Genomic DNA, 13,921 nt, shown 5'->3' with positions numbered 1-13,921 from the left:
TTAGTGCTTTGTAGGTACTGTATCAATAAGAGTGATAGTTAGTACAATGTTAAAAGTTATAACTTTCATTTTTACTTGATTAGGCCTGCTGCACGGGCAATTCTACTTAAGTTGTTATAGGAAATATATATATATATATATGTATTTCTATGAAAAATGCTGTCTCCAAGGTAGTTAAAAATATAATCTATAGTATTAAAAATATAATCTATAGTATGAAAAAATCATGATCGAAATAAAAATTTGGAAGAAATGATCATAAAGGTTACACTTTGTAAATACAGTTGTTTCACAAACCACGCCTCTTTTGGGGAGATATATAATATTCATAGATATTTTAATTTTGTTTTGTTTATGTACTGGTTCCCAGATATGATCTCTATGTTTCAACTTATAGAGACATAACTTGGAAATTCTACCATTATAAATACACATGGATAGCACCCAAATTGAATTCTGAGGAAGACCCAAAGTGAAGTGAGGGGGAGTACAGAATTTAAATATAAGTTTAAACTGTTAGAAGTTTGGAGCATATAAATGTTGAAAATATGCCGCACAGCCCTATGTTTTGACCTTTGAAAAAAATAGTAGTGCATATGAACTTTCCATTTTAGGATATGATTTTTTACTTAACATCATAGTAAAAATGGCACAGTTTCAGTCATAAAAGAAGTTCCTATGGGCAATTGCATTGTCTATCTTTACAGAAGTGCAACCTAAAGTGAATTATTTTGTATTCTTTTAATTTTTCAAGTTTACAGTGTTATGTAAACATGGTAAAATTTTTGTGTTTTTACAGAACCAAATCCTCCATCTAAGATCTTACACACTGTAATTGGAGGTCGTGAGATACATTTAGACTGGTTCAAGCCTACAGTAGGAGAAGTTGAGAATTACACAGTCAGTATCCTCTCCCTTGGTATAAATGGCACTACGAACACCACCCTACCAATAGCTCCAATCACCTTACAGGGGACATCATACAGCTTCACACAGCTCCACCCAGGAGAGACCTATGAGATATCTATTGTTTGTAGGAGTGGTGGAGTTACCAGTGATCCCCTCAAGATTACAGCAACTACAAGTAGGTTCAGAATTAGTATATAATGAGGTGTTCCTATCCTAAATTTTGGATATTATGCAGGTGTGTGAGATGATTAGGGGTTAACATGGATCTATATTGATGATTTGTCATGTTTTTTCCCAGATCAGAATGGTTAAATGAAGTGGGTAAAGGCATTATAATTTTCAAACATTAACAAAGGATATCCTATCTGGAAAACAAAACAGGAACATTTTCTTCAATACAATATCACATTTACAAATTGAGCGAATATGCCATTCAACTGATTTCACAATATGATGTTCATGATAAAACATTGTTAGAAAAATCAAAATCAAACCTATTAAATAAATATGTGTTAATGAGTTATGTAAACATGAAGTTATTTGAGTAGATTGGAAAAAAAATTAAATTAAGATAAATTTTTGAACAAAAATATCTGTTTTATTGGATTCATTTCTACCGAACATACAAATGTAGAGAAACTGTTAAATTCAAACTAAGGATAAAACTGTTATTATATTGACTGATTTTATTGAATTTAACCATTTGAAATTTCTTGTATATTACAGATTCAACGTCAGTATCAGAATTATTTGTTGACCATGTAACAGAAGACTATATAAATATATCTTGGTCACGGCCAGAGAACTTGACCTTCCAGACATTTAAACTGGCCATTAATCCACCAGATAGTACCACACCTCTTTCTATACAAGAGTATGTCTAGCTTAATCATATCACATTTAACAATACATTGTAGACATCAGATGTAGTGGAGCTTAAAGTTATAAAAAAATGAAGAAAAAGGAAAATTTTAATTTATTTAAGGAATGACTGTAATATTTTTTCTGTCTATGAAGAAATAACATAAAAAATGTGGTACTCACTGAATAACCCACGTATAAGTGTATTTAAAAGTGTGCACCACATCTTTTAGGTTATTTCGAATAGACAGAAAAAATGTTACAGTCATTCATTATAATTTAATTCTAAATTCCATTTTTAAGGAGTAAATCATGAAAAAACCATTGATGACGTCATGGTCACATCACAAAATTATGTCTATGAGCTGATAGACAAAACATGTTCAGCCAATCAGAAGACGTGTTACATCCACAATTAAATTATTGAATTTTATTATTAAATTAAACAATCTACCAAGAATGAAAAAAAAATTTCTATTTTGATAACAGAGTTATTATCTTATGATGAACTAAAGGAAACTGAAATTGGTTGAGATAGATATAAAAATAAGAAGACGTATTATGATTGCCAATGAGACAAATTTCCACCAGAGACCAAATGACATAGAAGTTAGCAACTATAGATCACATAACAGCCTTTAACAATGAGCAAAACCCATACCATCTATAGAATATAGAGTATGTTATATCACGTACTATATTTTTGGCTGTTTGAGCTGATTTACTCCTTGTATTTATTACATAATTTCAATAAAAATTATATTTGTTAATATTGTATTACAGATCAGCTGGGATATTGTTTCATAGTTTTACAGGACTACATCCAGGAACAGTATATAATTTGTCTATCTATCTTATATCAGGGACAACTGTTATTGATAAATCTGATAGGACAGCCATTACAAGTAGGTTTATATTTACATTTATTATATACTTAGTAGTAAATACAGATGAATTGTATGTGTAATACGGTCAACGGCAATCGTGCTGTATCAGCCATCCGTGATGATATCGATATCAGTCACTGTTGCAAAGGCTTTATCACACCTTTGATCTGTATGACGTCACTCCATCAATATCAGTCACTGTTACAAAGGATTTATCAAACCCCTAATCTGTATTACGTCATGTCATGTGAAAAACATCTACTTGAGGTATATAATAAAGTGTATATGATATGGCTTTTTCAATATCACACACCGTATCAACCCTCAACCAATATAATCCCTCGAGCAGAGCTCTTGGGATTATATTGATGTCTCGGGTTGATACAGATGTGATATTGAAAAAGCCATATGATATTCTCTATTTATACAAGGCAATGTTTCTGTGGTGAAATAACTATCTAAAAATATAGTGTTAGTCAGCAAGTTAGATTTCTCAAAACAACACTTTTTTTTATTTACATGTTAAAACTTTACAATGAACAAGACTTTAAAATAAAAATAATAGAACATGAAAATAGTTATGAAAACAAATTTAATATACAATATATGTAAATTAGACAATTATTTATACATATCCATAAAAGGTTGTCGTTGGTTCATGTCTGTCATATATGTTTTTTCTTTAATTGTTTTGTTATAAATTAGGCTGCTAGTTTTCTCAATTGAATCGTTTCATATTTTTCATGTCGGGACCTTTTATAGTCGACTATACAGTATGGGTTTTTCTCATTGTTGAAGGCCATACTGTTGCCTATAGCTATAATTGCTTATATCCACTTCATTTGAACTATGGTGGATAGTTGTCTCATTGGCAATCATAACACATCTCCTTATTTTTATAATGTATAGAATATTTAAAAAAGGAACTTCAGCCAAAACTATATTGCAATGCGTCCAAGACATATGTTGAAAGTATATGTTTGCTTTTATCTAGATTTTCCAAAGATAAATGAACTTAAAAGTCAAGGCATGCTGAGTTATTGTAATGCAATCATACCCTTGTCAGAAATCAACTTGCCAGTTAAGGCACTGATCGATTAAATATACTATTTATTTATTAATATTATAATTACAGATCCTTTACCAGTAGATGATATTAACATTACAACACATGATTCCAGCAGCCTACTTATTGATTGGTCCATTACAAAACCATTACAACAACATCATTTTGAAGTATGTATGGCACTTTGGTTTGGGAAAAAAATAACTTGATTTTGAAACATTATTGTAAATTTAAGCATTTTAATGATATAGCAAGTATGTGTTATTCAAAAATTAACATTTTCAGCAGCTGTGATACTACAGTGAAACCTTGTTTTAACGCTGTCCTTTGGACTGTTTAATATTTTTGGAAATAAAAGATGTTAGCAATATATTTAGGGTGAAACTATACATATCTTTGAAAATTGACTAAGAATTAATGGCATTAAGTCAAGTGATTGACTATCATGAGGGGACATGAGGAAAAACTAGACATACAGTCAAACCTGTATTAAGCAGTCACTCATGGGATGAATCAAAAGTGACTGCTAAAGAGAGATGACCTTTTAAAAAAGGTTCCAAAAAATTCGGATTCCCACATCGCATGCTGCAAAATATTTTGGTGTTTTCAATTGGTAGAGTTATCGATCTTGTGAGCAGAGAAATAAGAAATGGCAGATTCTGGTGCTGCTGAAGAAAACATTCAAAATATGTTAATATTCGTGGAAAAATGAGTCTGGAATACTGTTTCAATGAAAACTGAAAGGAGTGGAACACAAGGAATTCACCTCCTATTGCCTGATCTTTGTTGCAAACAGGTTCTGATTGTCATTCTGACTTTGATACTGAACACATATATTTTTTGTCATGGTTATATTGGTAGTTAAAAACATTAAAATGACCATTGTTAAAAGTTGAAATGACGATTTTGTGTGAAAGTTAGGTGATCACTGACCATGTAAGACAGTTGACTGCTGAAAGGAGTTAAATAATATACAGGGAAATTTTAAGAGGGTCTAGATATGACATTGTTAGAGGCAGGTGACTGCTGAAATGAGGTGACTGTTAAGGCAGATTTGGCTGTATATTGCAATGCTAGAAAAAATATTGCACTGTACAATTGTTTATTTTTAGTCATAATTCAAGGATTTCAAGGATCAAAACTTTTTGAGAAGTTTTATTTTTATGTTTTTCTTCAATCTGCTTCTGATCCCCCTAAAAGATCAAACTTATGCCAGGGGATATTTTTGCGATTTAATGTAAATTGCGCAATTGGGGAAAATAAACTACTTGCAGAAATTTCCTACTTTGGATGTACATTTATCACTGCTATATAGTGTATTTGTTTGCATACTGTGTTTGAATGATATAGGAGAATATTTGTCTTTTCAGATTGTGTATGAAGAGAATAATGATTCAGAAAATATCACATTACCTATGGTGCTAGCTCTTCATGACAAAACAAGTTACCAATCACATATCATGAGGCTAACAGCTGGATCCCTGTATACAGTTCATATAAGAGCTGTACAAGAGTTTAATGACCTGAAGAGTTACAGTTCCTGGATTACTATGAACAAAACCACAAGTAAGTTAATGTGTAAATTTTATATTGTGTAAAAATATAAGATAACATGCTATTGTCAATTAAATACAACACAGTTGATCCCACAATGAAATACTGTAAATGTTCATTTTTCTGCATCAAATGTTTATGTTTTTTTTCCCTTCACAGTCTGTTTATTAACTTTGAATTAGATTTTCCTTATCATTTGACAATTACAGGAATAGGTAATTATTTTGTGGTTTGATTTATTGACCTTTGATGCCACTTTGCAAATAATTTAACAAATAATGCCATTCTAGTGGATTTGTAGTTCTTCAACATGTTCAGGCATAATCATTTATTTTGTAATTTTGTAATGAATAAGGAACGGTATATAAGTGTATATATATTTTATTCTAGAGCCCAATTCAGTAACTGAATTGAAGGCAGCAGTTTCTGGTCAAGATGTCATGTTGTCATGGAAACCAAACATCAACAGTACCCAGGACAGTTTCTATATCTGGTATAGGCCAATATTAAATCTCTCATCCTTTTGGAGACAGACATTCACACGTGACTTCCAGACGACCTTGAAAGGAATGTTTGCAGGGGAGAGATACGAGTTTATAGTATTTGCAGTCAGTATTGGAGAAATGAGTTTACCCAGAAATGTCTTTGCTGAAGTTTGTAAGTTTCATGATGTCAATTGGTAAAGTGTTATGAATTAAATTAAATTCACTAAGCATTGAATTATTTTTTTATATTTTTAGACAATGTCTTTTGAGTTATAAAATTTTAAATAGTTTTGTACCTACAAGGAAATTTTCTGTCTTTATTCACAACAGAAAGTTAAAGAGTTACTTCCCTTTGTACATAAAAGAGGAATCAAAAAACGTTTTAAGTTTTCACAAGATGTTTTATAATCAGAAAGATTACACAGTCATCAAAACTTCACATAATATAATAGACATTTTTTTAATACTTTTAGTACCTCTGTCTCCAGAAGGTGTCACTACCTCAGACATCTTGACAGATTCTGTCACATTAACATGGTCATACAACAAATCATCAACCTTTATTGAGGAGTTTGAGTTGACCTACACTGGTTACCATAGTGATAGTGAGGGTGTGATAACTGTAGATGGTGGGAATTCTACATCTTCTGTTACCCTTAATAGTCTGATTTCTGGAGAGAGCTATGAGATCAGTATTACAAGTCAAACAGGAAATCTGACATCAGAAGCCACTTCCATGAATGTTACAATCAGTAAGTCATTTTGATAAGACAGATACATGGTTAATGTTATACTTCTTACAAATTGATAATTACTATTACAGTTAAAATTACAAAATTTTTTGGAATTGCAGTTGGAACTTGGCAACTTTTCAAACAATTTATTCATGCATACAGTCAAACCTGTATTAAGCAGTTACTCTTGGGAAGCACCAAAAGAGATCGCTCATGAGAGGTGACTTTTCAAATGAGATTTCAAAAAAATTCGGATACACCTGAGCCCGGGAATGAGGCGAATTGTTTTAGTGTTTTCAATCGGGAGATTTTCGCACCTGAGAGCAGTAAAATGAAAAATGGCGGATTCCGGTGCTGAAATTTTGAAGAAAAATTCAAAATATCTTAATATTCGAGGAGAAAAAAGTCGTTAATATGGTTTTAAATGGAAACTGAAAAGATTGGAACACGGGAAATCACAAATTCACCTTCTATTGCACGATCTCAGATGCAAGTGGGTTTCGACTTTCATTTTGATTTCAATACTGATAACACATATTTGCGTCATCATTATGTTGGTAGTTAAAACATTAAAATGACTGTTATTAAAAGTTGAAATGACGATTTCATACAGAAATTAGGTGACTGCTGAAATGAGTTAAATTATATAGAGAAAACTTTCGGGAGGTCTGAAAGTGACTGTAAGAGGCAGGTGACCGCTGAAACGAGGTGACTGCTGAAACGAGGTGACTGTTAAGGCAGGTTTGACTACTAAATTAGAAAAAAATAATTCACTACACAAGTAAAATGTGTATAAATATGACAATTTATCCTCTGCAATACATATTTCCAACTGCTGACAGATTTAATTACGAATTGTTGTGTTTGTTTCAGAGCCTGAATGTTTGACAGCATTACTGGAGAATACAGCCTTGACTACAAGTGATGTCATTACTATCCAGTATACAGCTGTATTAAATCAGTTTGATCATTATCAATTTACTCTTGTCAATGATACACAAAGATCACCTGTAATAAAGAGCAGAAGTGATACAAACAGAATGGTCACATTTGACAGATTGAAAGGTGGAAGTTTGTATGTTGTTGGTGTGTTGACAGTCAGTAACACACAGATCAGTGATATAAGGAGTATCTCCATATTCACAGGTAAGCTGTTCATGTTCCATTATATACAAGACAGAAAACAAAGATGGCATCATTTGGTCTCTGGGGGAGAATTGTCTCATTGGTAATCATACTACATCTTTTTATTTTTATATAGATTCTGTTACTGAATTGAAAGAGATCTAGGTTAATTTTCAAACTTTAAAAGGGAGCCTTAATAAAGGATTAAAAATGATAATATGACTGTCAGACATGGTGATCAAAAGCATGCATTTTCTATATACTGTTTTCATGTGTGGTTGCCATTTTATAAACCTTAGAGTGGCAAGGAGATTTCATGTCAGAATGGAATATTTGATTATTTTTATAAATAAGAAAAAGTGAAGTATGTTAATTATCATAAATTAAGTAACCACTTAGTTGAATTTTATGTGTCCAAAAGCAACAAACTGCTGCTACAGACAACTAATCTATGAATGACAATAAAGTAACATATCAATATAGTTCCACAAGTTTAAAATGAGGTATATTACTTGCTTAGTCATATTTTAATGTACAAAAATTGATTATATTTACCCTGTGTTATTTTAGAAATAACAAGTGTGATAGTTTTATACTCAGTTTTGTATAATTTACTTTTCAGCCCCAAACAGGCCTCATGTAGAACAGATCAGCACTGCTACAGAGATAACACTGATTATTAACAAGCCATCAGGTCGTGTAGACAGTTACCTGATCATATGTGCACTGCACTCGTCTCCATGTGGCAGTCATACAATAGATGCCAATAAAGATAAAATTACTCTACCTTTTGTAAAGCTGACACCATATCAGAAATATAAATTCCAGATCGTTACTTTTGCTGGTCTGAAAAATGTGTCTTTCTTTATGAATATAGAAACAGCACAAGCAGGTAGGAACACATTAATGCTATATGTGAATTAAGAAACACATTGATGTTATATGTGAATTTAGGAACACATTGATGCTATATGTGAATTAGGAACACATTGATGTTATATGTGAATATAGGAACACATTGATGCTATGTGTGAATTTAGAAACACATTGATGTTATTTGTGAATTTAGGAACACATTGATGTTATATGTGAATTTAGGATAACATCTATGTTATATGTGAATTTAAGAACACATTGATGTTATATGTGAATTTTGGAACACATCAATGTTATATGTGAATTTTGGAACACATTGATGTTATATGTAAATTTAGGAACATATTGATGCTATATGTGAAATTTTGAACACATTGATGTTATATGTGAATTTAGGAACACATTAATGTTGTATGTGAATTTAAGTCACACAATTTGAACTCCATGAATGTTAAACTGCTTTTATTTTTTTCAGATGTCTACTTTTTGCAGACTAACTATAAATGTTTTATTTTATTACTATTTTTTTGATAATCTGTTTTTATTCTAATCTCAAACTTCCTATCTTCAGCACCATCTGTAGTACAGAATTTACATGCTAAAGAGACAAAGCCAAGGGAAGTAGTCTTGACCTGGAATGCCCCCAGGGTCACAAATGGAATAATTACAGCTTATGTTGTGGAATATCGGGGAAGAAGGAATGACATGGTAAGTTGTAAATATACTGCAACTTTTCTTTATGACATAGGTAGTATACTGATAACCTTTTAAGAAATGCAATATTTTTGTAAATCATGTCCTGCCACGGGAAAGTTGTCATATCTGTAAAGAGAGTTGATCAGAATGGTACAATATTTCCATTTTCATAAAACCCTATACTTTTTTTATTTGAAATTCTCAGACAGCAAAATGTTTTTTCCAAACATGAAAATTGAATGTGTAGGTTGTTTTTTATTTCTCATATTTGGTCTAAATATTAATTAGATAAAGGTCTGCAGTTCTGTCTTTCATTTAGCTTTGCATGACATGGGTTCCAATGGAACACTTGATTTTTTAACCTTGTGGATTTTCTATAAATACAGATTTTTTCCATTAGAATACACTATTTATTCTGTAGTATCTTCAAAGATTTACATTGAAAATCAATATCTGTGGTAATAAATATCAAATTAGTTGTGCATTTGTTGTGTACAGAAGGTTGTAGAATATTTTAACAAAAAAAGTCAGTACCGTAATTGGGCTTGTATATTTTGCACTGGTACATAGTCCGCACCCCCTTCTCACCTTTAAATTTCAGGTAAAAAAATTTTTGTAACTGTTAGAAAATGTCTTATGAAACTCTGGTAATTTCAAATCATGTGTGGTCGTTTGAGATATTTTCATGGAAAACCCCGTTTTCCCTCATCAAATAGAAGTTGGAAATGCATGTAAATGATTCTAGAACACTTCACGAGTGTTAAAATAAGTCAAAATCTCCAAAAAATATAATTTAGAAACTTGTGTATGTTTAAACTGGAAGTTTGAATAGCACTTGTAAATGAAAATAAATACGGTGAGAGTGTACAGAAAATCCGTACTTAATAGATATCACTAGAATAAGACTTTGAAAGTAAATCAATTTCATCCTTGAGTAAGATAATGTTTAACATATCTATCACATTAATTTTTTAAGGATCTTAAGCTAAAACAAAACACATGCGTCAGTATGAAACCCCAAAACGGAACGAATAACCGATTACGTTTTATAGTTTATACATCGTATTAAAGCTGGTTCCTTGTTGAACTTCTTCTTTCTTTTTGTTCCGTTAAATTCAAGCAGATTCCAGTTTATTTTAAGCAATGCAGTGAAAAGAAATGAGAAATTGGTAGTGAAGCATTACATTTTTGAATTTATTAGTTTAAATTTGATGATTTAACATAAAAATTACATATCAATATGGATTAGGTAAAATTATAAGTTTTGAAAATGATAAGAGCCCCTCTACAAATTCAATAACAAACATGACGGAACGTAAACAAACCTCGCGAATTCAAATTTTTTCTCTTATTTCTTGCTTATTGTACTCGATAGTCCGCACCCCTGTCTGGCAGGTTCAGTTTTGGAGAATAAAACCGCGGACTATACAAGCGGGATTATTGATCTTTGTTAACAGGAAAATTATAAATCAATTATTATAAGTTTATATACTGTTATTCATGCAGTAAAAAGTATTGATAAGATTCCCTAATAAACCTCATTCTATATTGTAGGAACCTGTGATTGACTCTAACGTAAGAACATATGATTCCCTAATAAACAACATTCTATATTGTAGGAACCTGTGATTGACTCTAACGTAAGAACATAAGATTCCCTAATAAACAACATTCTATATTTTAGGAACCTGTGATTGACTCTAACGTAAGAACATAAGATTCCCTAATAAACAACAATCTATATTGTAGGAACCTGTGATTGACTCTAACGTAAGAACATAAGATTCCCTAATAAACAACATTCTATATTGTGGGAACCTGTGATTGACTCTAACTTAAGAACATAAGATTCCCTAATAAACAACATTCTATATTGTAGGAACCTGTGATTGACTCTTCCGTAAGAACATAAGATTCCTTAATAAACATCATTCTATATTGTAGGAACCTGTGATTGACTCTAACGTAAGAACATAAGATTCCCTAATAAACAACATTCTATATTGTAGGAACCTGTGATTGACTCTAACATAAGAACATAAGATTCCCTAATAAACAACATTCTATATTGTAGGAACCTGTGATTGACTCTAACGTAAGAACATAAGATTCCCTGATAAACAACATTCTATATTGTAGGAACCTGTGATTGACTCTAACGTAAGAACATAAGATTCCCTAATAAACAACATTCTATATTGTAGGAACCTGTGATTGACTCTAACGTAAGAACATAAGATTCCCTAATAAACATCATTCTATATTGTAGGAACCTGTGATTGACTCTAACGTAAGAACTATCATGGTAGACTCTACATCAGCCTTCATTGATCCTATAACATACACACTCAAAGATTTAACAGCAGGACTTAAATATATATTTATGGTATGTATAAAAATTAGAGTAGTTTATAGTTCAAAAAAATTAAAGCATTTTTCTAGATTTACCTTCATCAGGAACACTTGAAGCTGAATATTTGAAAGCCAAGATTGTGTAAGAACTGAAACATTTGAAGAGCTATATGACCAAAAAAACCTAAAAATAATTGCCAAAGGAGTACATAACATATTAATACAAAACGGAAAGCAAGGGTCATGTTGTATGAATTCATTTCACAAAATACTGACTTACACTTGACAAATCAAAATAATGCACTTTGATTGCTGTTCCTTGTTCAAAGTCAATAGACCAATCTGGATTTGATTTCTATGAATGAGTTACACCCATTGATCCGAGGTCAATTGGCATAAATGATATCAATTTGTTCTTACTGTGACGTAATAACATAAGCATTGTGACATAGAAATGTATGGTAAAATCCATGAACTTCATAGTCGTCTATATAGATACTTATGTTCATCAAGTATGATTTTATGTCTTTGATGAGTTGGTATCACAACAGAATATTATCATAGGGGAGCACTTCTAATTTGAAAAATATTTTTTAAATATATAATCTGAAATAAAAAAGAGCAATGAAATACCAAAAGGGCAATAAACTAGTACACATTTTTTATTTAGGGGCCAGCTGAGGACCACCTCCGGGTGCGGGATTTTCTCACTGCATTGAAGACCCATAGGTGGCCTCGGCTGTTATCTGCTCTTTGGCCGGGTTGTTGTCTCTTTGACATATTCCCCATTTCCATTCTCAATTTTGATAAAGAATCTTAAGTCATAGAAAAACCAACATCATTCCACAAAACACAAATATAAAATAAAGAAAACCATATTTGATTTTTTTCCACTGTGTTTGTCTGTATGAAACTGTTTTTTTTTTTCAAATATGTATGGCTATCAATTATTATATCACAAAATGCAAATGACTTTGTAATGCTTTGAATTTGGAGTAGGACTCTTAAAGTAATTTCTCCATTATCCTAATATTTTATTTCAGGTTTATGCTAAGACTGTTACAAATGGTCCTTCAGTGTCCAGTCTTCTTACAACAAGAACGTACAGTAAGTTAACATTTCTTTTCTGTTTTTTCCTTTCTTCCATTTCTTCATATGATAATTAAACTTTGAACTTGTTTGGTTGCATGCTTTACTGAATTGCTTAAATGTATAGATTAATGCAGAATAACTATATATGTGAAATGAGTTCTGCTCAAAGTTTATATTATTCTACTTATATTGGTGCATGAACTTTCCATTTCAAGACAGATACTGATATTTTGATCTCCATTACAAATACTAGTTGTATTAACCTGACTTCAGCATGACACCTTAAATGTTTATCATAATTTTTACTAATATTTCCTTAGACCCAATACTTAAGGATGGAATTAGTTCAGACATGGCTGCCCCTAAACCTCCGGAAGACTCAACCTCTTCTGTAACACCGTCAACGATAACTGCAAGATTTACTAATGCATTCTCTGAGGACCATGGGGAGATAATTCAGTACACCATTATAGTAGCTACCAGTACTGATGAGGACTATCTAAATACCAACACCCTACCTGGATGGAAGGCTTATCAGAATGACCCGTCCATCAAAGCTTATCAAGCCGTTTCTAATTGTTCTGACTTCTTTGTACTGGAGTCTACATGTAATGGTCATTTACATGTTCAGAAAAGGAGTGTTGGGGAAGAGGAGTATAAAACGTTCGTAATCGGCAGTGAAACAAACTGCAAAGATCCTCATTATTGTAATGGACCTTTAAAACAGAACACCGAATATTACATCAAGCTACGGGCCTACACAACTGGGGGACATGCAGATACAGTCTATTCTCTTCCTTTCAAAACAGGTAAAAATCAACTAATTGTAAAATATATGGTAAATCTTGAGCTGCATTCTCTGTATCGATTCTTGAGGATTCAAGCATGATCTATAATGATATGTTATGATGGCTAACCAGTTAAAAAATAATACTTTGAACCTCATAATTTAAAAATTACATATTTGTTTTTCCAACTATCTTATGTCATTTTCTCAAATATTTACACAGACTGACCTGCTTGCATGAACTACTGAAAATTAATAGCATCATTCCTGAAAGAGAATTTTAATAATTTTTTAACATTCAATTGACCACAGCTAAAAATAGAAAGTTTATACACCTGACAGTTGATACATGTAAAGATATTTACCTTTATAATTAGTCTCTTTCAGACTTTCATACCTGTGCAGTTGCCATGGATGATAAATGAAAAAAGAAATCAGTGATGACTACTTCTTCATATACATTTTGTATCTCACCTCATTTCTTACATTGGTCACTA

At 31.6% G+C, this 13,921-nt stretch overlaps 1 protein-coding gene across 6 annotated transcripts in view; it reads left to right on the top strand.

Moving 5' to 3' along the window:
• The window catches only part of LOC127725303 (tyrosine-protein phosphatase 10D-like), a 53,033-nt gene that overhangs the window by 24,391 nt on the left and 14,721 nt on the right, over positions 1-13,921 (top strand). For 5 of the 6 annotated variants that reach the window (XR_007992910.1, XR_007992909.1, XR_007992908.1 and 2 more), the window contains exons 9-21: positions 800-1,084; positions 1,636-1,783; positions 2,554-2,675; positions 3,793-3,893; positions 5,094-5,289; positions 5,668-5,934; positions 6,236-6,514; positions 7,370-7,642; positions 8,244-8,513; positions 9,069-9,205; positions 11,463-11,579; positions 12,589-12,652; positions 12,958-13,446. Coding sequence is in view for 3 of the 6 variants with exons in the window: in XM_052232229.1 (XP_052088189.1) it covers positions 800-1,084; positions 1,636-1,783; positions 2,554-2,675; positions 3,793-3,893; positions 5,094-5,289; positions 5,668-5,934; positions 6,236-6,514; positions 7,370-7,642; positions 8,244-8,513; positions 9,069-9,205; positions 11,463-11,579; positions 12,589-12,652; positions 12,958-13,446 (2,748 nt within the window). In the remaining 3 variants the exon portion in view is untranslated. The remainder of the gene's footprint in view (positions 1-799; positions 1,085-1,635; positions 1,784-2,553; positions 2,676-3,792; positions 3,894-5,093; positions 5,290-5,667; positions 5,935-6,235; positions 6,515-7,369; positions 7,643-8,243; positions 8,514-9,068; positions 9,206-11,462; positions 11,580-12,588; positions 12,653-12,957; positions 13,447-13,921) is intronic. The other variant, XM_052232232.1, reaches the window with a different exon arrangement.

This window comes from Mytilus californianus, unplaced genomic scaffold (genome assembly GCF_021869535.1).
Source record: "Mytilus californianus isolate M0D057914Y unplaced genomic scaffold, xbMytCali1.0.p SCAF_15, whole genome shotgun sequence".
In the NCBI taxonomy this organism is placed as follows: Eukaryota; Metazoa; Mollusca; class Bivalvia; order Mytilida; family Mytilidae; genus Mytilus; species Mytilus californianus.
Note: the sequence above shows the minus strand (reverse complement) of the source record. Positions and strands in the feature narration are given on the sequence as shown.